Source organism: Aricia agestis, chromosome 2 (assembly GCF_905147365.1).
Source record: "Aricia agestis chromosome 2, ilAriAges1.1, whole genome shotgun sequence".
Lineage (NCBI taxonomy): Eukaryota > Metazoa > Arthropoda > Insecta > Lepidoptera > Lycaenidae > Aricia > Aricia agestis.
Genome location: NC_056407.1, coordinates 2,372,233 through 2,399,336, shown reverse-complemented (window position 1 = coordinate 2,399,336; position 27,104 = coordinate 2,372,233). Strand labels below are relative to the sequence as shown.

Sequence of the window (27,104 nt, the reverse complement as noted above, 5' to 3'; positions counted from 1 at the left end):
AGGCAATGGGAGAGACATGTCAACGGTGTTGCTGCTATTCCAATTTCAACTTACCTTTAAGCCGTGGTTGATTAAGCAATATAACTTGTAAACTAGCCATTATATCCTTTTTGGTACGACAAATTTTAACCTACTTGATCTACCAAGGTCCAAGTCACTCTTGTCAAAAGGTCTACCTCACAGAAATAAATCAAGATAGTACGGCTAAGCGGGTGGAGTAGGCGTGTTTCAATCTTGCACAAGTGAGCAAGATTTGCTGAACGTTCATTTAGTCAGCGCGCACGTCTCGACTTGATTACACCGGAGCGGTTGTGCAAAAGTGCCTCATGGTGCAGTGTCATTATTGTAAAAACAGAAGTACGAAAGTGAATTGGTCAAAAGGAGGTATTTCTTTCCACGGGTAATTTATTTGTTCTAACTAAATGCAAAGCAAAAATTGACACGATCGATTCCTTTAAGCTGTAGCAACGCACGCGCGTCGCCGTTCTATCTTGATTTATTTCTGTGGTCTACCTTTTATGGGCAAAACATTCTTGCGGCTTTTCTTCTACCCGCAAAAAAGAACTTAATATCTTCAAAAAGACAAAGGTTTTAAAAAAAACTTTAATAGAAAAACAAACTACAAAACAATCGTAAACAAAGCCGTGTCCACACCAGCGAACAGCGAGAAACGATGATCACATACAAATTGGAACGAATCACAGTCTACATCTACAACAAAATAACAGTTCCCCTCCTCTAGAACAGTCCAATCAGTGGTGCATAGCCCTCTGTTGTGCAGCTCGAGAGCTTTAAAAACGTCTTCAATTTTAATAAAACTGTTTATATGAACTTTCAATTTAAATTTTTCAATTATCTCCCAAATAAAGTTGGCGTGAAAATTTTTACTCAAAATGTCCTTGAGCCAATCTTCGTTGGAATAGTAGTAAACAAGACCCCCATTTTGTACACCGTGGCACTTCAAATAGTTGTCCTCGATAAAATAATCACAATTCATAATGTTCTCCTGTATTTTTCTAAATAAATTCTCAACTTGCTCCCAATCTTGTACAACAATCTTTACAATTCTGTATTCTTTGTATTCTAAAACGTCAATACTATATTTTTCGACTTCGTCTTTGAGATCAATGTTATCCTTACGACTATTTGTATCACAGCTTTGATTTATCTTAATCTCACTATTTATATCACCATTAAGGAGATTGTAATTATAATCTATGTTGCTTAAGTTTTCTTTTATTAATATACTTTTGCCTTCATTCTTGTTATCCGTAGAAATTTCTTCGTTTTCATTATGCAGAGATTCATGATCCATATGTTCTTCACTTTTATCGCTTGAAATATTTGCTTCTTCTATTGTTTCTTCTTTATCAGTTTTCGTCTTGAAATTTATCATTTCACTAAATGAATCTGCAACATTAATGAAATAATTACTTAAACACTTATTAATTGGTACTACCCTAAAGCCTTAACATATCAATTTAAGTATAACATTACCATTAGTGAAATCAATTGTTTTCTTGCCATGATTTGGTACCTCTACTCTCATGCTATTGTTTATACTTGATTTATTTTCATTGTCTGAATCTGAATCGCTTTCATCTTTCTTATCATTAGCTTTACCCTTTGGTGGAATATTGAACAGCTCGTCGTAATCAACCATTTGACGTTGTTTCGAGCTTAGTTTCAGCTTGCGAACAGTAACTAGTCTGTAAATAAATTTGTAATTCATTTACAAAGTTTAAAGTCGAAATGAGTTCAAAATATATTTATTAAACTATGATCCTAGCCTCATGGCTAGGATAGGCGAGCCACTTCATATTCAATTCAAAATTAAAAAGTGACTGGTTGTGGTTTAGCCCATAGTCGATACTAGATATTATTAGAATGTTTAACTGTCATTAATTTAACATTAAGCAATGAAAGTTACTTTGAAAAACTGTTGATTCACTGCGAACATTGCATTAAAGCTGATCGCACATATTTTGTCAGCACCGTACGCGCCGTACGCGTCGAACGCACCGCATTGTACACGAAATGTGGCGCGTACGGTGCGGACGAATGTGCGAGGTTTCACATAATTTCATACAACGAATTATTATTAAATAAATATGCGATCACCTTTATACTCAAATGCAAATTTTAACAAAAAACTTGTCATAGATACAACAAGTTCTAAAATAAATGTACGATCACCTTAATGGAATACAAATCTATACCATCTATACGTACGGGCTGAACAGATGGACAGACAGAAACGAATGCTTCAAGCCCGCGCTGATCTCGGCCAGTAGCTTCACTTCCTCCGCTGACTTTATTTTGCCATTCGCTTTCCCCTCGTTGATGACGTCACACACACGCTGCATGTACTGGTAGACTTTCTTGCAGAACCCGAAACTGAAGTCCATATTCAAGTCCGTGTCGTCGCTTTCTACAAACTCAGCGACCATCACTAGAGTGTACAGCTTCACAGCCGTTCTGGAGACGGTAGTTTTCTTCCTCTTGGGTTTTCCTGTTGTGGATCGCAGGTAGTTGTCTATGTCTAGAAGTTTCTCTGGTAGCTCCTCGGAGCCGGGTGTCGGTGCAACCGGTTTCGGCACGCTGACCCCATCGATTTTGTTAACCACGTGTAGGCAAAGTTCACTGAAAATAATAAGGATAGACATGAGCCTATTACGTCACACATTTTTACCCTTTATGCCTTTTTACAATTTTTTACGAAGCTGAGGCCACGCTCAACTTAAGGCTGCCGTTCCACTGAAGCGGAACGGAGCTTAGCGGCGCCGAATTGACCAATCACCATGCTCGAAATCTTCGCTGTTATTCCGCTGGAATAGCCCGATTGGTCAATTCGGGCACCGCTAAGCTCCGCTCCGCTACAGTGGGAACGCAGCCTTAAGGTCACTCGAAGTTGAGGTTACAACATCTAGTATCCGTTAGCGTGTTTACACATGTGCCGTAGCGGCACCGCCACCAATATATACCAATGGCGTGTCACCGTCGGCGCACTCTCACCCTTTTCGGTAGCGGTGTTAGGCGGTGCGGCGACGCTAAGCGACCGTCAAGGGCGCCAGATATAAAGGGGCGTTGAACAAAAGGCGCCTCTTTTTTTAAACACTACGCTGACTACTGAGCGCCGAAGGAATCTCGCCCAGGGCGCTGATAGTGCTAAAACAAGTGGAATAGGTTCAGTGCCGAACCTATTCCACCAAGGAGACCTAAAAATCTGAACACTAGTACTTCGAGTGTATCTTAAAGTTATGCGCGGCCTATACTGTCATGTTTAGATTGACCCCGCCCCTAAGCAAGACCCCACAGTGCATAGGACCTCCCTTAAGGTGGCTTTCTGATTCTCCCGGCGAGCGACAGCAACCAACAAAACTCCAATAAAATGCCACTTTATGAACTAGGCTATAAGTTTCACTTTGTTCTACGCCACTAGCAAAGCAGCGGCGGCATGGGTCGCTAGACCAATGTCGATAGAAAATGAAACCCATAGCCTAGGCCCTAGGTCATAAATTGGCATTTTATTTTTAAAAATTTTGGCGATCGCGGTCGCGGCGGTATCAAGTCACCTTCAGTGTTGTGGATGGGGGCTTATTTTGCTTATCGCCATACTTTACCTAGCGTTATTCATAAAGCTATAATCGAACATCTTATTCGGCATCATTTTGAGTTTGTCCAATATTTTATCCACCATGATCTTCTGGTTGGGGCCATTATGGGACACCCGGGACCGCCTGTTCAAGTCCACAATATTCAATATATAAAACCTCACTTCCTTTGTATTGAGGGAATTGTTGAAACGTACAACACTACTCCCTTTATCCAAAGCTTCTAACAGTCCTTCCAAAAACTGGAACCGTACCAAACTAGCTTTTGCCTCTTTCTTACCCTTCTTGGTTTTCAGTTCGACTGTCTCTTTAATTTTGATCGGCGGCGCGCCGAGTCCCGCCTTCGGTTTCTAAAAAGTATAATGTAAATTAAGAATTAAATTATCGTTATACGATGAAGTCCTTTTTTTACGATTAAATTAAGAATTTCCTTAACCAAGAAGGTAAGTATTTTTACTATAATTTGTTTTAGGATTTCTATTCATAGTAATTATTTTACTGAGGATACTTTATCTACACGCGCTTACTCACACACGCATCGAACTACGCTACATTTTCTTCCCCACGTGATTGGTCACCTGGCTGCGCAGTAGCATACTTTTTGTTTTGGTCTGAGACCGAGTGGCTTTGAACACAAACGATTTATTTAAAAATAAGTTAGTATAATATTAACATACCAGATTTAAGGCCGGTATAATCGGCTCGATGATGCCGTCCCCGCGCGCCCCCAGGGCGCCGCCCTCCCATCCCATCAGTTTCATCATCCTATTAACAAAATATTTAGATACTTACTTTTATTGTTTTAAATTGGATAGTTTATAGATAGTATATTTATAATGAGTGTGGACTGTGGCAAAGCGCGCCACCGGCAAAAGGCACCGCACCGGTGGGCGGTGGCAAAAAAAAGCAATATGGAATTATTGCTTTATGGCGCACTTGCCGGAAGTGTGCCATAAAGCAATAATTTATGATTTTTGAAAATCTCCTATCAGCAGTATGGAATTATAATTATTACATATTATATGGCACACTTGCCAGGGTGGCGTGCTTTGCCACTCTCACCATATTATGTATATTTTTTTTATGAAATAAGTTTTTTTCCATTCGTGCCTAAGCATGGCTCTCCCACGTGTATAAATATATTATATATTTATAGATAGTTTTTACTTTTTATGGCTCTGGCTCTACGCAAAATTATAGAATAAGAAGTTATAGGCAGTTAGTAACATCCAATTACCTCAAACCCTTGTCACTCTCCATGGGTTTCGACATGGCATCTATCATTGCCTTCTTCTGTCCACTTCTAGAGAGAGACGGCTTACTGTTATCTGCAGGCAGAGGATCCTTTGTGTTACCTTCCACTTTCTCTGGAATGGTTGCACTGAAATAGATAATGCTTAATCGTTAACTTGAACAAAAGCTATAAAAAATATGTTAAAAACCATAAAGTTAATATACCTAGCGGAATAGAGAAACAATCTCGAGCTGTCAAACGAAACCCAAATTGGTTTCATCTGTATGTAAAAATATGTGTATGTATACACTTACACAAGCATGATTGAACATGATTTCTATGAGATTAAATTGTCGACGTGCGACACGTGCCGACTGGACGTCAAAAAAAGAGTGCTGCTGTCATGTATCACACGTCTCTTTTTACCACGCAGTGTTACTGATAGTGACATCTCTCTTGCTCAGGCCTTCGTTTCTCTAATCCGCTAGGTATATTAACTTTATAATAAAAACAGGTGCACGGTTACTGGTTAGTTTATGTTGGGACAGTGAATAGTCTATTTATTTATTTTTAATGTTGAAGAAAATCTATTGCCATGCTTGATGCTATGCACCTTCGCAAATATTATATGCCATTATCTTACCTTTTCTTTACATTATCAGCTACTTTGATATTACTTTCTTCTATTTTCTTAACACTAGTGCTAGATTTTAATTCAATTTCAGTCTTATTGGAATTTGAGAGTGAATTCTCTTTTGCACTTTCATTATGAGATACATCTTCAACATTAATAAGCCGTGATTTTGTCTGTCTGGTTGTTTTAGTTTTGGGCATCTCTTTAACTCGATTGGGTTGTTTTTCTTCCTTAGTTTTGTCAAGTTTGTCTCTCTCTTTAGTAACAGTTACTGGTATTTCAATGTGACTCGTAGAACTATAAAAAATAACATGAATAATTGAGGGTTAAATTATTATTTATGTCTTCCTTCTCTGCGATCCTTAAAATCTTTTAAATACTAATTTAAAAATATTATGATTTATACTTAATTGAATATGAAGGAATCTTTTAAAAAAAAATTCTAATAAAAGTATTTACTGAACATATATTATAAACTAGCTTGTCCTTGTTGGTTAGCTGGTGTATTTGTCTGTAAAGTTACTTTTTTAACATATCAGACAAGCTGTAAGAAGCCACCTCAAGGTAGGGCTGATGTGCTCTAGATACAGGCAAAAAAATTTCCCATCAGTTATAAGAATAAAACACAAAGATAAGAAAATAAACTTTAATAGAATATAAAACAGCAAAAAAAATAAGCAAAAAGCTTTATAACGCTTTACTATAAAATACATAAAAGCAAAAAAAATAATCTTAAAAGAAATAGCTATAGCTATAAGCAACACACTCAGTAAAATATAAGTTAACGCAAAAAGCCTCTTTCTAGCTTTACTATAAAATACTAACAAAAAACATTTATTTGTACTCAAGTACATAGCAGCAGTAAGCAAAAGCATTTTTATCCAAGATACATATTATATTATATATTTAAGCTAGCTTAAACCAAATATTTTATGTATTGCAAATAGTGAGTGCCTTTTCAAGTGCAATATTCTAGATTTCTGTTAGTACTTACTCAAAACTAGGTATTGGTTTTGGGTTAATACTTTTTGGGGTCCTTAAAGGTGCTAGGGATAAGCTTGGCTTTGACTTATTCCTGTAAAACACACAAAGCATTGTTATTGCATGTTTTAAAAGTATAGGCATAATTATTTATAGGTTTGACATAAAATACAAGAAAATAGAAACTTTTCCAGAGTAAATAACTACTTTTTATTGACTTTCTACTCATGAAACATTTTGCATGGAACGAAGGAATTTAAAATGTAACTATCAATATATGATGATACCCACCCTTTCTTACTTGGTGCTGTAGATGATGCTGAAAGTGCTTGTAAAGATGGGCTGCCAAAATTTGGTTCCTTGGTTATTGTTATTTCTCTGAAAGACACGATAAATTTACTTAGATACATTTTAATATAAAAAATAACTGATGTTTCGGTGTCTTTTTATCTTTCTGTCGTCTAAGAGCAGGCTATATTATCTGCTCGATTATTACAGCAAGATAATATTATGTATATGTGCATGGAGTCCCAGCGAGTTAAAACTATTAAAAGTCAAATAGAAATGTACATTGTGTGATAATAGATTTGATAACAATATCTCACCTTTTAGAGGTCTTTGGATGTGTTCTAACATTACCAATTTTAATGTTGTAAGTATTCTTAAACATTTTGAGACCTGTAGATATTTTTTTCAATATTTCTATAGCAGATGGTGTAAAAATCTTATAAAACAAAAATTTTTGATCATGTATTGCTTGGATGTTTTGAATAAATTTTGCCTCGATAGGTGCTAAATTTTTGAAGTCTACGCTAGCTGATGCCTCGTCACTTATAAAACTTAGAAGAGACTGGAGGGTATTTTTTATAAATGTTGGTGAATTTCTTTCTACTATAGCTTTATTCAGGAGATAGGCTTGCTCAGCTTTTTTTGTTAACTTATGTTTGCATTCCGATTCCTCTTCACTGTCTCTGAAAGATACAAGTTATTTAAGTATGATTTTGTTGTTTCTATATTAGGTTAGGTTTAAGAATAATCTAAAAGACGTGAAAAGTGCAGCAAAATTTAAACTTACGTTTCATTATCTTCTTCAGTTTTCTTTGGAATTTTTTCAAAGACTAGACACCTGCAAAATAATAAGCATTATGAACATTCCTATTACATTAACCCATCAAGCCCTATAAGCTCATCATCCACGATCGAAGGATTAAGATGGTGTTATCCAAATAACTCTTACCCTTTCTCAGGTTCTTCACAATGAATAATTGTGACTTTAAAAGTGTATTTGAGGCCAAACACTTGCATGGCTTCCCACAGTGGGGCATATAATGTCTTAATACCAAGTCCAGCTTTTAGTTGGCACTGTGCTAGCAATGCGTGGTAGAATGTTACTCGAGACATGGGCCACTCTGGATACTTATACTTCAGTATTTGGTCATTTCTTATAAACTTTAATGTCTCATTTAACCATTGTGTTTTGAATCGGAGAGAAGTGCCGTCTTCTTCCATTGTTGTGTAAACTTGTCAATACGAAAATGTAAATATTTGTACTTTAGCGGATGTGAGAGACGAAATGTTAGGTTATTACTTATGAATCTCGAAAACGTTTGAACTACCCACTTGTAAATTCCTTTAACAATATTGGGTATTTTTGACTTTTTAGAGTACGGTACCGTAATTTGGGGTGAATAGATCACAGATTACTAGTATAATACCTGGATGACCGAGCTTTGCTCGGTATAGCAAACACTCATTGACTTCGTGTTACTTAATAACGCCATCTGCTGGTCGTTAAAACAATTAGTTGCTCACATAATAGTATTATTATTCGCCAATAGATGTCAGGAAGAGTCATATTTTTCAGTTTATCGATTATCGATAAAACACGAATAAAAAGACATTTTCTGAGAATGATTCCTAGTTAGATCGATTTATCGCCCCCGAAACCCCCTATATAGGTACTAAATTTCATGAAAATCGTTGGAGCCGATTCCGAGATTCCAATTATATATATATTATATAATTGGAATCTCGGAATCGGCTCCAACGATTTTCATGAAATTTATATATATATATTGCTCGTTTAAAGATATAAGATAAGATATTTGGAATAGATAGGTCTTCGAACTTTGGTAATTGTTTTCGTAAGGTTGCAGAACGGATACCCACTTTTTTAGTCGTGTATATATTGAGTCTTAGGCCAAACTATTGATATAAATTTGTTTCTCTTCGGATATTTTATTTTATTTTATTTTCGTATATTGGGGTCTCCAAACAGTCTTACATGAATATTAGTAAAGTATGCAATTATAATATTTACTAAATGTAGAACCAACAGCGGTGACCACAGATGAATAATTTAGTATAGGAAAAAAAAGAGTGGAAGTAGAGAGTAAATTATATATATAATTAATATAAGGGTATATTTGTGTGTCAATTGTGTGTTAAGTGTGTTTGTTAATAATAGTTAAAATAGTAGTAAAATTAAATTTAGTAAGTATAATTATTGTAAGTGTAATATTAGTTTGTAAATTATTTATTGAAGAGGAATGCAAGGTTTTAATTATTTATAATATGTAAATTTAATTTAATTAAGTCTATCTATAAGACATTTTTTATATTTGGCATGTTTGAGAGCAAATATATCTATATCATTGAAATGATTATTAAAGTTACGAACTATTCGAGTAATGGGGGATCGCATACCTGCGTTGGTTCGGCTAAATGGAGTAGCAAAAAAGTTATACTGTTTTCTTGAATGCGATCTAACAGGTACCCTGTAGCACAGTTTGTTAATTAAGAAATTGCAATCGTATTTATTATTACAAAGGTCGTAAAGCATCATTGCTTCCAGTTGTAGACGTCTTGATTTTAGATCAAGTAATTTATGTTTGTCCAGAAGATCGTTGTAGGGAATTCGATTTTTGAAACATTTGTACTGGCTTAGAACGAAGGATTTTTTTTTTTTGAACGGATTAAACTTGGTCATTATACTCGTGTTTCGTCCTCAAGATTAGTATCTAAATATTATTTTCTAAAACACAATGTAGTATCGCGTTAAGTGATACCACCTCGCACTATAGTTGAAAGCTGCTGTCAACACCAAAAAAAAAAAAAAAAAAATTATCCCCCACTCCAAACTCAACTTTCCCCAGATTGGAGGCCCGGCTTCATTCGCATTTTAGTGCTCAACCACTTCGCATCTCATTTGGTTTCACGTTTAAATTAAATTAAAATTTAATATAAAATAATAAAAAATGTCTAAAAGGCAAAGTGATGATAATAGTCTCGATTATATAGTTAAAAAGTTGAGAAAATTAGAAAAAGAAATAAAACGTGATCGCTATTACAATAGAAGATCAATATCCAGCTCCAGTTCGTCAAGTAGTTCTTCAAATTCATCGATAGCTTCAATTGGAATCGCACCGGAAAATCTTAACGGTAAGTCATTTAAAAATAAAAATTTAAAAATCATTGCTATAACTAATTCCTTGCATCAGAATAGTCATCAGGACTATATAGATGTAGTGGGTTAACGGTTATTAATATTTTGCATCAGAATAGTCGCATGGGCTATATAGATGTAGAATTATACAAGAGATTTTTATTCCTTGTATTCCAGAAACGGAAGGCAATATACCAGCGGAAATAAATAACTCTTTTCCGATCGAAAACGCTGTTCCGGATGTACCGGAACAGCCCTGTCCGGGAACTTCAACGGATGTTGTTCCCGTGACCGAAAACGTTGCTTCAAATGATGAAAGGCCACAAAACGAGTTAATCGAGATTTTAGGTGAGGACCCGTCAACGGCCGTCACCTACGGGCCTGAAATACATAAAGAAATTGCATCCAGATTTACACACATTTGTACTTCCGGTTTGGACAAAAATAACCGAAAACTTCTAATTGAGAAACATAAGGTCCCAGGCAATTGCACTAACATTGCAGCGCCACGTCTTAATGCTGAAATTAAAGCAGCCCTATCGGATTCAGTGGTCAAACGCGACAAAGCCATCGAATACAGACAAAACCAGATGGCGGCAGCTATTTCGTCGTTAGGATCTATAATGTCCAATATCTTAATTAATAAGTGCGATAACAACGCTTTAATGCGGGATTTAATGGACCTGGGTCGCTTATTATGCGACATACAGCATTCTCAATCGACTGCTAGGCGAAATCTAGCCTTAAACTTCGTTAAAAAGAATTTAAAAGACCACCTAGATTTGACAAAGATTGACAGTTATTTATTTGGCGAAAATTTAGCCGAAACGTTAAAAACTGCTAAAGCAGTTTCGAAGTCTAGTTCGGACCTGAAGGCAGAACAACAAAAACAGATAAAACCTGCACCGACAAGGCATAATTTAAACTGGAAGACGGGGACCTCGGCTCGCAGACAGCCGACGGGCCAAGCACCGCGGCATCAACAGTCTGCCGCTCCGAGGGCTCCACCTCCGAGGCAAGCTGCTCAAACATTCTCGCGGCACTCCAAACAGAGCCGCCGCCAATAGACGAGGTACGTTACGCGGGCAGACTTGCTCGATTTTATAAGCAATGGACGCTCATTACATCTGATCGGTCCGTATTGTCCTGCATTAAAGGATATCAAATCAAATTTAACGAACCAGTTTATCAAAATAGTGTACAAGTTTTTAATTCGCCTTCAATAGAATTACGAGAAGCCGTTGATAGTTTACTGTTAATAGGTGCTATTTCTCGTTGTGAACCTTGTCAAGAACAATTTGTATCCCGTGTCTTTTTAATACCTAAGCCTAATGGGAAAATGAGATTCATTTTAAATTTAAAGAATTTGAACACTTTCATAAATACCCGTCATTTTAAGTTGGAGGATATCCGCACAGTTTTAAAATTAATCTCAAGAAATTGTTATTTAGCTACCCTCGATTTAAAAGATGCCTATTTTTTAATTAATATTCATCCCGATTCACGAAAATATCTTAGATTTTCTGTTGGTCATGAATTATATGAATTCAATGTTTTACCGTTTGGCTTATGTACAGCTCCATATATTTTTACCAAAATTATGAAACCAGTTGTTAAATTCTTACGATCGTGCGGTTTGTTATCTTCTATGTACTTGGATGATTTAATTTTAATTGGGGGTACTTATGAAGAATGTGTCAAAAATGTAGATATTACTCAAAAATTATTAAGACACTTAGGATTTATCATAAATAACGAAAAAAGTGTGATACAGCCATCAACATCTGTAAAGTACTTAGGTTATATTATTGATACCAGTAAATGGTCCTTAAGTCTACCACTAGAGAAAAGAATACGAATTAAATCTGAACTTATTAAAATAAAAAAATTAAGCCGTTTTAAAATAAGGACGTTAGCTAAACTTATAGGTTTGTTAGTTTCTGCATGTCCGGCAATAGAATATGGCTGGTTATATACCAAAGAACTCGAAAGATGTAAGTACCTTAATCTAAAAAATAACGAAGATTACGACAAAGTTATGTACCTGCCCAATTCATTATTGCCGGACATAAATTGGTGGATTAATAATATCGATCATTCTTCTCATAAAATCAAAGATGATCAATATCGTCTGGAAATATTCTCTGACGCCTCAACAACGGGGTGGGGCGGGTGTTGTGAGGGCCAAACGGCTAACGGTCGGTGGTCTACTACAGAGCTAAACCTACATATTAATCATCTTGAACTTTTGGCTGCACTTTATTCCCTTAAAATTTTTGCTAAAGAGTACAGGAACTGTCAGGTATTAATGCGTATCGATAATATCACAGCAGTCAGTTATATAAACCGTATGGGCGGTATACAATACCCTCACCTTTCTAGAGTCGCCAAGGACATATGGCAGTGGTGTGAAAACCGTAAAATATTTGTGTTCGCTTCTTATATCAAATCGAGTGAAAATACTATAGCCGATAAAGAATCTAGACGAATTCATCCAGATGTAGAATGGGAACTATCGGTGGATAGTTATACAACGTTGGTGAACACACTTTCATTTTTTCCCCAAATTGATTTATTTGCTACTCGAATTAACAAAAAGTGTAGTAAGTTCGTCTCTTGGCATAGAGATCCAGACGCCTTTGCTATTGATGCCTTTACCTTGGATTGGTCTAAACTAAATTTTTACGCCTTTCCCCCTGTAGCAATGGTTCTTAAAGTATTGAGAAAAATTGTTACAGATAGGGCAAAAGGGATCATAGTTGTACCGGATTGGCCTACACAGCCCTGGTACCCCATGTTTACACAATTGTTGACATCAAAATTAGTGAGAATAGATTCTAATCATTTTATTATACCTAATTCCAGAAACATACACAACCACCTTACCCTGGTTGCAGGAATTTTATCGGGAAGGCGATGCTGCAAAGAGGTATCCCACAATCCGCAATAGAGATAATGATAGCTTCCCTGTCGGAAAATACACTCAAACAATATGACGTTTGTTTTAAAAAGTGGTATGCATTTTGTCATATTAACTCTGTTGATGTTTACCAACCGTCTATCCCGGTGATATTAAAATTCCTCACGGAAGTTTATAATGATGGGGGGCAGTATGGAACTATTAATAGTTATCGGTCCGCTTTGTCATTAGTTATCCAAAATTTATCAGCCGACGATAGGGTCTCTAGATTTTGTAAAGGTGTTTATAAATTAAAACCACCATTGCCTCGTTACAATTATACATGGGACGTTAGTGTGGTGATTAATTATTTAGCTTCATGGTTTCCTAATCAAAATTTATCCTTAGACCAATTATCTAAAAAATGTGTCACATTGCTTGCTCTAGTAACCGCCCACAGAGTACAAACTATCTCTAAAATAAAAGTAGATGAAATTGTGATTTCTAATAATCAAGTAATTATAAAAATATGTGATTTTATAAAGTCTTCTAAAATAGGTACAAAGCAACCGATTTTGTATTTACCGTTTTTTGATGAACACCCCGAAATTTGTCCAGCTGACACTCTTAAAGTCTATATAGAGAAAACAAAAGATCTGAGAAAGTCAAAAGAACTGTTTATTAGTATTCGCAAACCTCACAAAACGGTTTCCAGCCAAACTATTAGCCGCTGGATAAAATCAACTTTGAAAGATAGTGGAATTGACGTATCTATCTTCTCATCACATAGCACTCGCCATGCTTCTACCTCGATGGCAAAAAAGCTAGGTGTTAATCTCGATGCCATCAGGCAAACTGCAGGATGGAGCGGCAATTCCACTACCTTCGCTAAATTCTATGACAGACCAATAGTAGAGAACCATAATATTGCTCTAGCTAAGTCTTTGTGTTCACTGATTAAATAAAATTTATAATATCTAACTTTAATTTGAACTTAAAGTATAAGAAGTTGTTATAATTAGCTCTTAGAATTTTCTATTTCTGATTGTAATATTTTAATTAAGTTGTGTACTCATATTAAAGGTTTTTTATAAATACCTGTGTGTGATATTTCTTACTCTAAACATCTACATTGTGTTTTAGAAAATAATATTTAGATACTAATCTTGAGGACGAAACACGAGTATAATTAATGATTAAACGAACTTACTTGTACGTGAAGTTCTATCATAATTATACGAAGTGTTTCGTCCGAAGAGATTAGTGATACCCACCCACCCAATACAGCCCTTACATGAGTATAAGAAATATCACAATAATCGTTTATCTCAACTAAATGAAGCCGGGCCTCCAATCTGGGGAAAGTTGAGTTTGGAGTGGGGGATAATTTTTTTTTTTTTTTTTTGGTGTTGACAGCAGCTTTCAACTATAGTGCGAGGTGGTATCACTTAACGCGATACTACATTGTGTTTTAGAAAATAATATTTAGATACTAATCTCTTCGGACGAAACACTTCGTATAATTATGATAGAACTTCACGTACAAGTAAGTTCGTTTAATCATTAATTGTATTTGTTGTATAAAGGATTCCAAATTGATACCGCATATTCCAATAGACTTCTAACAAGTGATTTATAAATATATAAGTAAGTGGACGGCTTTTGAAAAACAGTAGAAGCTCGCATAACAAAGCCATACATTCTATAGGCTTTCGCTAAGATAGTTTGAATGTGAGTATCTAAAATATGGAATTTAGTCTCAAGCATAACACCAAGATCTTTAATGGTTTTTCCACTTTTTCAAGAGGAGTACCACTAAGCGTATTCGCTTAGTGGTACTCCTCTTGAAAAAGTGGTCCTCTTGAAATTCGTAATATAATTACTTATAACCTTTTTTGTGAAAGATATTGACTTACATTTATTTAAGCTAAGACCTAATTTATTTAATATGCAGTAATTAGAAAAACTATCTTAATCGCTTTGAATTTTGACATGATCCTCAACAGTAATAATTTCACGATATATTTTAAGGTCATCAGCAAACAGAAGAAAATCACAATTTTTAAAACATTCATCTATATCATTTACAAAAATGGTAAACAAGAGTGGTCCTAATATTGAGCCTTGTGGCACGCCAGATGTTATATTTACTAGTTTAGAATTGAAACCATTTATGGCTACCGTTTGCGTTCGATTCGAAATATATGATTTGAACCATCTCCACAAATTTCCTCTAATACCATTAAAAGCTAATTTTTCAAGTAAAATTTTGTGGTCTACTCTATCGAAGGCCTTACGAAAGTCTGTGTAGATACTATCAGTCTGTTTATTAGAATCTAAATTATCAAAAAGACAGGAAGTATAAATGAGTAAGTTAGTTGTGGTAGATCGGGATTTTACAAAGCCGTGTTGCTGGGGAATTATTAATTTATGAAAATGAGGATAAATTGCTTTGTGAACTAGTTTTTCGAAGACCTTCGATAGAGTAGAAAGAATGGATATTGGCCTATAGTTTTCTACATCTTTTTTGGATCCACCCTTATGTACGGGCACAATTCTAGCAGATTTCCAAACACTAGGAAATGTTCCTTCCTGAAGGCATTTATTAAACAATAAACTTAATGGAAAACTTATAGAACGAGCAGTAGCAATAAAGAAAACCGGAGGAATATTATCTGTACCAGGACCTTTTGCTATATCAAGTGACTTAAGAGCAGAGAGTACTTGTTGCTCTGTAACATTAATATCACAAAATATATCAGATGATACATTATAACTAAAGGAACTATCAGATTAGTCGAAGTCATCTGGGATTGAAGAAGGCTCAAATACAGATTCAAAGAATGTCGAAAACAAATTACAGATTTTTTCTGGGTTATTACCCGTTTCATTTTTATAGAAAACAGAGTCTGGAAGAGTAGAATTACTTTTCTTGTTGGAGATACTAACTCCGTAACTATAAGATCCGGGGCTCCGTAACTATAAGATCCGGGGTCCGTGGCAAATTGATGGGGCTCTATCGGTAAAAATCGTCACGTTTATAATAAACAATATTATGTAGTTAAAAATTGTTGCCCATTTGGGTCGGGGGCCCGTGGCATTTTGCCAGCCCTATATTTACGCCATTGGACATAGGGTACTTTTTGTCTCGGGAAAATGTACGGTTCCCAAATCCCGTGCGGTTACTCCGTTGTGCAAGAGTTATGGCACAACGGAGTTGCGGGCGTCATCTAGTAAATTTATTATATTACATATTAATCATAAAATCAAAGAAAAATTTCTTTGATAATGAAATACATCTGCATTTTCCATTTTTATTTTGCATGTATAGTTGAAAGTTGCTGAAAATATATTTGTTTAGCTTATTCAATACATAGCTCCACTTTCACGTCGTACAGTCGATTACCTACTCTGGTCTGTGGTATTACTTTTACACGGATGATTCGTTCTCCATCATCATGGATTTCGAAGACTTCATGAACATGATTGCTTTGGAATTAGTTTGTGCTCTATAATTTTTAATTAGGTAAACAACCTGTTTTTAGTAATAACTAATAACTAAGAAGATGATCTTACAAATAAATAAATACAAAGTAAAAAATCATAAGTGTTCAATGAATTTGAAAGAATATTTCATGATCGTGTATATTTAAGTAAATATAGCTTTCGATAAGTACTGATTTTCCGCGGAAAAAGTCTGCGGAAATATTATGAAGTCCACAATCAATAATAATTTGGCTCATTACTTTTTATTGTGCTAAAAATGTGCTAAAAATATAAACAATTACCAAAAAAGTGCAGTGACTTGTATCAGAATCATATGAGAAAAGCGCCCGTGAGTTTCCGCCGTCAACCGACCCGCGGCGTTGCCGTAGCTTAGCAACGATATCCAAGAGGCCTATTGATCCTTAAACTTGTTAAGTGAAATTAAACATCTAAATACAATTATGGACTAAAATATTACTTTACACAAGTTAGGAATTATTTAAACTTAAATGCAGTAAATATTATTTCATTGCTTTTTAAAGTAAAAAATAATGTAAAATACATTTATTTTACAAATAAATTATTACTTTAACTTACGACTTCAAAAAAAGGATCGTAAAGGATCGTAATAATATTATCCAAGTTTCAATGTGAGTATCTACTATCTATAAAAAAATATTGTTCTTTTTTTAAACTTTTCTCAAAACGCTCCATAATCCGTTCCACTTGGATTTGTATCACTGACGATGACTGACGCTCACATGCTAGTGGAACGGGGAAAACTACGGTCTTGAGCGTTAAGCCGGCGCCAGACATGGGCTTCAAAGTTTGAGCAAACTTTGCACAAATAGGAAAATGCCAGCGATTAATTTGCACAAATAGGCAAATTTCATTGCCACACTTGGCGAATTTGCGTATTTGATCACGTCTGGCGCCCGCCTTAGGGTTTTTAACGTATAATAAATTTTATATTTTTAGCGTATAATAAATGAAAAACAAAAAATGTTTATGGTTAATACCTGTCCCACTCCCAACCGGGACGAATTAAAAAAAAATGTTTATGGTCAATCCCTTTGCCTGTCCCGATCGGGACGAATTAAAAAAAAATGTTTATGGTAAAGTTGTCAAATGTCAACTATCAAAACTCAAAATTCCAAAAATCTTTATTTGCAAGCTGATGATTTTATTTTTCTGTTTTTATTAATAATTTTCAGTTTTAGAGCTTTTTTAATTTCATAAAAGAAAATTGCAAAAATGACTTTCTTTATTTGTTTTTTTGTGGCGTGTTAAATAAAGTTCGTACTCTACCCGGCGAAAATGTATCGGATCAGCTAACTTTAATACTAAACTGGTATATTCTTAGTCTAAAATGTCTTTTAACAACGACTGGGATGTTGATAAATATAGGGAGGAACATGAGAGTGACGAACATTGGGAATTAAGGAAAGCTTTTATGGAAAGATGGAGGGACAACTATCCCGAAGAAAGGCTTATATGCTTGGCTCGTGTGTTTGCTAATATTGAATTCATGGGATGCCGATATCCTATAGAAGTTATGCAGGAGGTCGCTACACTTTCTAAAGAGGTATTTATCATAGTAATATTATAAATTATACTAATATTTGTCGGTTCACTCTGATACTGCTAAACCTATTTAGTGAAATTTGGTATGGAGTTAATTTATTAAAAAATGTAGTTCTTTAAAAAAGTATTGATAAACAATGTTGCGTGTATGTAAATATGGCTGGACAGTTGAATGGATAATATAACACAGGTATCTAGCAAATTAAAACTTAATTTGCATTCTATTCACTGTAATTTACTAGCACTTAAGTTTTAATATTCCACAGTGCAGTTTTATATAACACAGGTATCTAGCAAATTAAAACTTAATTTCCATTCTATTCACTGTAATTTACTAGCACTTAAGTTTTAATATTCCACAGTGCAGTTTGATGAATCGTTACAATTCACTCATACTTTTAAACAGAATGCTTACAAGTATGAGAGATGGATGCTATGCAATCTTTCGAAATAATTCTACAATTATATTGAATCTCTGTACCAGGTGGCTAAGGATTACAGAAATATAAAGAAAACCAAATTGCAAAGGACATTTGTTTCTGCTTCTGATGCTGCTGAGGACAGAGCGAGAGGTATAAAAAGAGAAGGGGGCGTAGTCATCAACAATCATAAAGCTAAATCTAGTAAAATAGAGTTTGTAGCACAAGGACAAAGTAGTACATTGGAAACATCAGATGAGACTAAAAAGCAAGTTTCAAATGATAGTGATGATGAAAAACTAGATGATAACGAAGATCAAAAATCTGAAGACACGCAAGAGAAAAGTTTAAAAAATAATCAGAGCATTGATCAGAATGAGTTTCTGAATGAAATGCTAAGAATGAAATGCATTGATCCCAGACGCTTTCACAATAGCATGTTTCAAACTTCATTTGGCAGATTTGTACTTTTAGTTCGACCATGGAGTAGTAAATTGTCTAATATTATAAGTAAGTGCACTCTACCCTTTTTATAATTTTTTTTAAACTATCTCTTGCTGGAAACTCAAATGATGGAATAAACTGTTTATAAAAATCTATGACTAAAGTAAATACAGCAGAACCAACTCGGTTTTAAATACTAATATTATAAAGCTGAAAAGTTGTTTGTTTATTTCTTTGTTTGTTTGAATGTTTGACGGAACATTCTTAAAGGTTTTTTTTCATTACACACATGATAATTTTAATTTTGTACTGTTTTTTTCAGACAGTTGTCAGGTGTGTAAAATACAAGTCACAAGTACATACGAGAGAGAGTGTTTCTCTCTGATGATGAACGGTAAACTAGTGGCCCAGGCATCTGGGTCCACTAAGGCCGAAGCAAAAAACATTGTTGAAATTATGGCTTGGAATGTAAGTTTATTGTCATAAGTCATGCCTTAAAGCTCTATTTACACATTTGTAATTCTGGGTGTTATAACTCTCTACACTGCCATTATTTACAAAACATTCATGAATTTTTGATGATGCTATGCACTTGCAACATGAAAAACAAATACTTATGTGACCAGCGGGGCTAAAATGGTCACATTTAGCAATTTCTCTCAATCAATTCAGCAAATGAATTGTCAAAACTGTCAAACGGACAAATGTCAAAATTTGTAGATATGAATTGCAAGCAGAGTGACCATTTTGCAATTTTAAATGAATACAAAACAACCATTTTAGCCCCGCACACATTGCAGTGGGCAGCTCTAGATTTGTTGAATGTTTATTTATTTTAAAACACACATATCAAAATATTATATACATGAGTGTTAAGACTTTAGACAAAATATGTCAAGACCACAGACATAGATCAAGATTGTATGAATTTGTATGAAAACGAGTGTGCCACTTTTTTACTAACTATTGTGACATACCGATCATAAGAAAAGTGTCCATTATCAAGGCCAATGTTTCTATTTGAATTTCTACAGCTCAATACGGTACGGCATTTAGGCATTTTTAAAATTCCGATTGACTTCCGATTCCGATAGCAGACTAAAGAAAAGACTTACGAATATGGCACGGGAAGTACATTATCTATATAGTTATCTACCTTGATCTATGTCTATAGTCAAGACTGATAATAATTATAAGGTAATTTTCTTTCAGAGGTTAAGGGAAGAAGCTATTAGTGTATTGGTGAAAGAGTTGTTCATAGCTCAGGGCGACAGAATCTCTATGAATGATGTGACGGGCAAGAAGGAGGAATTTGGTACACCTATTGAGAACAGTGTTGCTACTAAGTAAGTCGATTTTTTTCGTACTCCAAATGTAGCTGTCATATCATGTGACTAACTTTTGCGTGCGGCTTCGCTGAAGAAGTATTGTTATATATTATGTCGCACTGGTTAAAATATCGATTCATTCAAAGCTAAGCTAAGCTAAAGCTAGCCCTTTGACTGAACAACGCCATCCAGTCACACAGCTATACGTCGTTTAGCCGACTTGTTAACTGCAACATTCAACACTACAGCTAGACGACGCTTAGCTAAATGGTTAAATGGAAAATTTACTAAGGTGACCATTCGTTTAGTGTTATTATTACACAAGCGTAATGATAACAAGTAGAATAAATTAATGTATTCTAACTAATTTTAATAAATAATTGCAATAAATACCTTGGTAATGCATTTCATAATCCCGTAATTTCTCCTCGAATATTTGTTTTTTGATTTTTGTATGTGCCCCAGTAATTTCTGTCAATTTAATATTACTTGTAACTTTAATTTACGAAAAATATCTTAATACAATCACAAAATACCGGTTAGTTGACGCCATATTGTAAACAAAACGCATCTAGCGCCGCAGTGGTGAGCGTTGAACTAATTGTATCATGTAATGTAGTGTTGAACGTTTTAAGCGACTTAAATATTCAATTAAAAATTAAAACTGAATGGCGTTGTTCATTCAAAGATCTAGCTGTTTGATTGAACAGCTATTATAACTAACCAGTTGGCTGCGACATTTTATACAAACTTTCATCCCCTATTTTATCTCCTTGGGGGTAGAATTGATCAAAATCCTTTCTTAGCGGATGCCTACATCATAACATCTACCTGCATGCCCAGCCCGATCCGTCTACTAACTAGTTAGGGCTGTGCGTTAATAGATCACTCTGTCCGCGCGAGTTAGTCAGTCAGTCTCCTTTGAGTTATATAATTATATATTTACATTATCAGTAACCCTTTCATTCTAAACTTCTCAACCAGCTTAAATAAAATTAAGTGTGCAGAAACTTGGCCGTGAAAGGACATAGTATAATTTGCATTATGGCTGGAGCTTGGGTGCGTGCTGTGTGCGTGCGTGCATGCTTGCATTGCGCATACGTTCTTGTGTCAGTAAAATCTATTTCTCTTGCAGAATGATGAAGCTGATGGGCTGGAAGGGCGGGGGCCTGGGCGCCGACGCACAGGGAATCGCTGAACCCATCAAGCCACATTTGCAAATGGTATACCCGAGGAAATTGATTGCGAGGCAGTTGACAAACCAACGTCGTTTGGTCGGCTTATGTCAATTTAATTAATGTTAGCTGTGATGGGTCGGATGAGTTTGACTTAACGCGACCAAATTACTTAGGTCCGCCATCTACCTAGGAATCAACTTATCTGATAGTACATTTCTATGTATTCAGAAATTTTGAACACATAGGCTATTTATTTAAATCATTTTACTTACTTCTTAGGCTCAATTTATACCGGCACGGAATGGAATAAAAGCGACATTTTGCAATGAAACTGTACATAGCACAATGAACTTTATGTCAACAGTATACACGCAAATTAAATACGAGCCAAAAAATTGGACGCGCGTCTTCCGCGTAATTCTCTAGAATTCTCCGGTGTTAATTTCCTCGCATGAGGCAAAATTGACGCTTCCAATCCGTTCCATTACGCGGCGCACACAAGCCCTTTTGTAAGATTTAGGTGGACAAAAATATTTTATTCATTTAAATACGCAGAAACATACGTATTTATGTTTATTTATACATAATAACAAAAAATAAATACTAAAAACAAAAAAAAATATATTTAAGGTGGGCTCCCATACAACAAACCATACCCCATACAACAATCCCATACAACAAACGCGGCGGTCTAAATTGAGCCTAAGACTAAAACCCCCTCTCAAATAATAACTAGACAAGGTTTACTTGTCCTTGTCAGGCATATTGTAAACGTGTGATATACACAATATGCCCGACAAAGACAGTAGACCTCAAATACTTATGAGTTTGCTGTGTAAATATCATTATCAGTAAGGGTATAGCAATATAGGATTCTCTTTATTGACCGACTTCCAAAAAAGAGGAGCTAATATGTTCGGCTGTATGTATTTTTTTTGTATGTTCAACGATTACTCACCCGTTTGTGGTCCGATTTTCAAAATTCATTTTGTATTGTATGGGGTTAAACTCGAATTTGGTACCATGTTCACAAAAGTGGTGATCTCATGATGGGATCCTTGAGCAATCGAGGGGACTCCTTGAAATTTGTATGAAAACATATAGTAATTTCAATTTTTTCTGAAGTATTCGAGGCACATGCTACCAAAAAGTAAGACTTCACACCAGGTTATACCCTGGATTCGAAGGTACCCAACAGAACTTTTGGGTCCTTATAGATACAGGTTCGGGGATTTTGGCGTTGTTTAAACCACTGAAAGCATAAGCCAATATATCAATTTGATTAATCATCATCATCACAATTATAATTATACTATGGGTCATCACAGTATGACCCAATTAGTGGTACTTTTCGTGATATTTTGCATCGAAGCCGATGTTTTTGATGATTGTTTCGCTGTTTGTGGACCGATTTTTTTAATTCTTGTGTTGTTGTATAGTATATAATCTAAATTTTGTATAACTATTACGAAAGTGATGATCTGATGATGGGATCTATGAGCAGTTGAGGTAAATTCTTGAAATATGTTAAAACACAGTGGTTACGAATTTGTTTCTAGTAACTTAAACATAATATGTTACAAATAAGTGAAATTTCATACGAAGGTGACCCTGGACCCAGAGACACTGAACAGAACTCCTGAACCTTTAAAGATAAAAGTGTGGAAATTGCAGCATTAGATAACTGCAAGCATTTAACACAATTTCGCTTACAGTAACATAATGTGAATAGTTAACATTTGTAGTGGTTATTTATTTACTCATAAAGCCTTATCTTGTAGATAACTAAAAAGAGTGAAATTATTATTTTTAACAAAAATTAAAACCGACTTCCAAGGTAAAAACAATAATAATATGAACTTAAAAGTATTAAATAACTCTTACTCTTTAATATTGCCTTTTTCAGAATTCGTCTAAATCTCAACTATTTCTGTACATACTACAGTCTTCATTATTTTGAAGTCGGTACCAACTAATTTTAAAATCGTGACTTCAGTCAATGTCAGAATATCTGAAACTTGGGACTGGTACCGACTTCAAAGTAATGAAGACTGTAGTATGTACAGAAGTAGTTGAGATTTAGACGAATTCTGAAAAAGGCAATATTAAAGAATAAGAGTTATTTAATACTTTTTAGTTCGTATTATTATATTATTACTAGCTGTTGCCCGCGACTTCGTCCGCGTTAGTATAGTAGATCACGTCCCAAGTACTTATTATTTATTGTACAAAAATATTAAATGTACAGCATTGACTTTCCTACGATTTTATTATATATAGATGTTCCGCGCGGCTTCGCTTGCGTAATTTAGGAATTTCTCGCGACCGTACATTTTTCGTAGTCTATTCTTCATGTTTGCCAAATAACATAAAAATTGCTCCAGTAGTTCTTAAGAATCTTAAGATATAAGCAATTTCATATAATTTCCCCCGTATTTTCCACACTTTCCTCTATTTCTTCGCTCCTATTAGTCGTAGAATAATAAAATATAGCCTATGGCCTTCCTCGATAAATAGGCTATCTAACACTGAAAGAATTTTTCAAATCAGACCAGTAGTTCCTGAGATTAGCGCATTCAAATAAGCCCTTTCAAATAATTTCCCCCCGTTTTTTCCACACTTTCCTCTATTTCTTCGCTCTTATTAGTCTTAGCATGATAAAATATAGCCTATAGCCTTCCTCAATCAATGGGCTATCTAACACTGAAAGAATTTTTCAAATCGGACCAGTAGTTCCTGAGATTAGCGCGTTCAAATAAGCCCTTTCAAATAATTTCCCCCCGTTTTTTCCACATTTTCCTCTATTTCTTCGTTTATATTAGTCTTAGCGTGATAAAATATAGCCTATAGCCTTCCTCGATAAATGGGCTATCTAACACTGAAAGAATTTTTCAAATCGGACGAGTATTTCCTGATATTAGCGCGTTCAAACAAACAAACAAACTAACATACTCTGCAGAATTATAATATTAGTATAGATTATTATTATTTTAAGCTCTTGCATAGCTTTTAATAATCCTTAAAGTCCAGGGAAGGTTTTTAGGTGACACGAAGTTCAACGGGACAGCTAGTCTTCTTCTTATCTTATCATTACGCGAACGAAAAACTTTTTACGAAAAAATGGGGAAACGTAGGTGCATGAAATTTTGCACAGTTATAGTTTATATGGTGAAGGAGTGCATCGAACTAATATTATTTTGAAATTATGCTTTTATCATATATTTTTTCACAAATAAAACATTACACACACTACAACACACACACATGAGAAATGACAGCTTTTTGAGTGACAAGCCAATCATTGACTTTTATAAGTGGACGCGGCATAATGGTCTCTACCAAATCAAAATACTGTGGCCGGTCCGTCTTTTTATGTTCCGGTTCTCCGAGGTACATAAACTGTCAAAGTGTCGTATTATAGGGATGTCGAAATTGAAAGAAAATATCGATATATCGATACATCGATATTTGAAAAAATATCAATATCGGTCTCGATATATCGCGAAAAAAATATCGATATATCGGTCAAATTTTTCGACCAATTTGCTTTTTTTTAAATTAATTTATAGTCCGTCAAAAAAGTGAAGAAATTTAAAAAAGTTTGTCCTTGGATCGGTACGTTTATATTTTTACTAATATTTTTGTTATTTTACCGATGGCTTGACTTCGTATGTGCTAATTTAGTTAATAATTAGACAATAAATAAGATTTGTGATAGAATATAATATAACAAAAGTCTCTGTAAAATAAAAAGATTAAAAAAAAATAGAACATAACATGGCTTGATTTTCGATATTTAATCAACATAGAAATTAGTAGATTTGACGCTTAGTGATGTACTTTTTTATCGAATTTAAAAAATATAAGGTGAAGAATCTGATCATTTATTCAAAAGATTTGAACCTTAATAGCTCACTTATAACATCTTACTTATCGATATCCTCGACAAATATCAACCGAGTGTCCCATCACTATAGACCGCCATGTTTAGTTCTTGGCAATATGGCGCCGGCCACACTTTTTTGTAGTTATGTCGCTTCCATCTGTTTCCTTATTCATTGATACGAATTATACTCTTTTATTTATGGTTGAAGTCTGTTGACAACAAGTTGACAAATTGAAAATGGATTATAGTTTTTTTATTGAATCTAAAGATACTATGAGACAATGCTTACACGGCCAGTCTGAGATCAGCTAAGTCCCAGAGACAAGAGTTGAAAAAAAATGATAAAGTCAATATTTTTACAAAATGTAGATAGTACGTCCTAATGTCGTTGAAACTAAGGTCGAATTTCGACCATTGGGCGATCTCTAGTATATAAAAATGTATCTTCAATTGTGTTAGAGTCTGGCCAACGAAAGCTGAACCAAGCGAACCGCGGCAAATTTAAAAATTATTTATATGGTATCACATAATGTAGTAGGAAAAAAAGATTTAGATCATTTTCTGCTGATGCTAGATTGATTAATATTGTATTACTCCAATGTGCAAAAAATTATGCACCTATATAGGAAAAGTCTAACATAATATAGCCTATACTGACTTAGAAAATATATTGCTAACTAAGCTTAAAACTAAGCCTAGTAGAATTGTTTCGAAACCGGTCGTGTTTTTAGCTAAAATTTGTAATAATAATAAATGAATATAGTGGAAAAAGTGCAATCGGTATTAACGAGAGAATAGAATATTCGATGGGTAATTAGGTCGCAATGGTATGGTGGAAACTTCCTGTTTCTCATCCGAATCTTCGTGAAGATTTTTAATAAAAATACCATTTATTAAAATAAATAACATGTCTAGTATGAAAATTTAAAAGATTATAAGAGTATAAAATAATAATTATGACCAAGTATCAAGATCATGAAATCGTGCAACCGCAAACCGTCGACTGGCAGAATAGTGTTGCCAGTCAAAATAAATGCTTGGTTCAGCTTTCGTTGGCCAGACTCTAGTAACGCTAAAACTCGAAAACGGCTGAACGGATTGGGCTAATTTTAGTCTTCAAATATTCGTAGAAGTCCAGGGAAGGTTTTAAAGTGACACAAAGTTCACCGGGGCAGCTAGTTTGATATAAAATGCTATGCAACAATAGCTTTACCCCATGTGCCACATGTTTTTTTTTACTTAGCATATAAATTGCTAGACAAAAACCTCACCTAAGGTCCATTGTGCTCGCTCCTAATAAAAAAAAATTTTAGGTGAACCGCGCGGGGCTGGGCAGCAGCGGCACCGACGTGCGCGGGCTGAGGCGCGCCGGCGCCGACCTCATGCGGCGCTACATCGCAGCAGACACCCTCGACCTGGACCTCGTGTTCAGCTCGGAGTTTGACAAGGACGAGCGGGCGGTGCTGCACAGCTGCGCGCAGAAGGCGGGCCTCGCGTCCAAGAGCTACGGTGACGTTGACAGGTTAGCTTTTTTATTAGCAATTTTTTTGTCACTGGTCACACCGCTTTGGGACTGCCAAATAAAGAGTTTGTATGGTAAAATAAAGAACATGTGATCTATAGTATAGTAGTTTTTGTTAAAAAATAGAACTTATATTCTTGATATATTACATAATATCTTAAAATGGTGAGGTAATATAAAAGGTAATAATATCTTAAATTAGTGAGTACTCTTGTCTCTTTCTAACCAAATTCTTTTTGTTATTGACCTACTTTTATTACTTTTATCTATTACTTAATTTGTATTTTTTTAGGTTTCTGGTGGTCAAAAAGAAGTTGGATCCGTTCTCGCTTGTGCGAGCTGTTGTGGAGAAGGGTGGCAACACTCCCAAGTACCAAGTGTTCATACCGGCCGCGCTTAGCAACAGATGACATAACACGTATTTATACAAATAAATTACTTCAAAATGTA

The 27,104-nt window shown here is 35.0% G+C and overlaps 2 protein-coding genes across 4 annotated transcripts; one reads left to right on the top strand and one right to left on the bottom strand.

Annotated features, from left to right (window-relative positions):
- Positions 1 to 593: 593 nt before the first annotated feature.
- Positions 594 to 8,147, bottom strand: LOC121738513. Its single transcript, XM_042130625.1, has 12 exons — positions 7,701 to 8,147; positions 7,539 to 7,589; positions 7,069 to 7,434; positions 6,755 to 6,841; positions 6,477 to 6,557; positions 5,492 to 5,779; positions 4,852 to 4,995; positions 4,292 to 4,379; positions 3,624 to 3,964; positions 2,233 to 2,643; positions 1,498 to 1,709; positions 594 to 1,410 (listed from the first exon to the last, which is right to left on the bottom strand). Exons 1-12 carry the CDS (start codon positions 7,970 to 7,972, stop codon positions 620 to 622), a joined length of 3,132 nt encoding a protein of 1,043 aa, XP_041986559.1. The 5' UTR covers positions 7,973 to 8,147; the 3' UTR covers positions 594 to 619.
- LOC121738517 (NF-kappa-B-repressing factor-like) lies at positions 6,317 to 27,104 on the top strand. Of its 3 annotated transcripts, XM_042130647.1 has the most exons (9): positions 9,385 to 9,398; positions 10,998 to 11,001; positions 17,657 to 17,878; positions 18,362 to 18,806; positions 19,063 to 19,208; positions 19,953 to 20,086; positions 21,204 to 21,291; positions 26,446 to 26,654; positions 26,947 to 27,104. In XM_042130647.1, the coding sequence occupies exons 3-9, from the start codon at positions 17,663 to 17,665 to the stop codon at positions 27,062 to 27,064; spliced, it is 1,356 nt and encodes a 451-aa protein (XP_041986581.1). In that variant the 5' UTR covers positions 9,385 to 9,398; positions 10,998 to 11,001; positions 17,657 to 17,662; the 3' UTR covers positions 27,065 to 27,104. The 3 variants fall into 3 exon arrangements, with proteins under 3 accessions (XP_041986589.1, XP_041986581.1, XP_041986572.1); XM_042130655.1 differs by lacking the exons at positions 9,385 to 9,398; positions 10,998 to 11,001 and adding an exon at positions 6,317 to 6,322; XM_042130638.1 differs by lacking the exons at positions 9,385 to 9,398; positions 10,998 to 11,001 and having other exon boundaries at positions 17,525 to 17,878.

Bases quoted from the DNA above. Each gene is read 5' to 3' on its own strand.
- LOC121738513 (XM_042130625.1), bottom strand. From the start codon at position 7,972: ATGGAAGAAGACGGCACTTCTCTCCGATTCAAAACACAATGGTTAAAT. The intron at 2,644-3,623 runs GTAAAGTATGGC...TATTATTTTCAG, and splicing joins AGCTTTATGAATAACGCTAG to TGAACTTTGCCTACACGTGG. The intron at 1,710-2,232 runs GTACGTATAGAT...ATTTATTTACAG, and splicing joins TCTGTCCATCTGTTCAGCCC to ACTAGTTACTGTTCGCAAGC.
- LOC121738517 (XM_042130655.1), top strand. From the start codon at position 17,663: ATGTCTTTTAACAACGACTGGGATGTTGATAAATATAGGGAGGAACAT. The intron at 19,209-19,952 runs GTAAGTTTATTG...ATTTTCTTTCAG, and splicing joins TTGAAATTATGGCTTGGAAT to AGGTTAAGGGAAGAAGCTAT. The intron at 21,292-26,445 runs GTATACCCGAGG...AAAAAATTTTAG, and splicing joins TCAAGCCACATTTGCAAATG to GTGAACCGCGCGGGGCTGGG.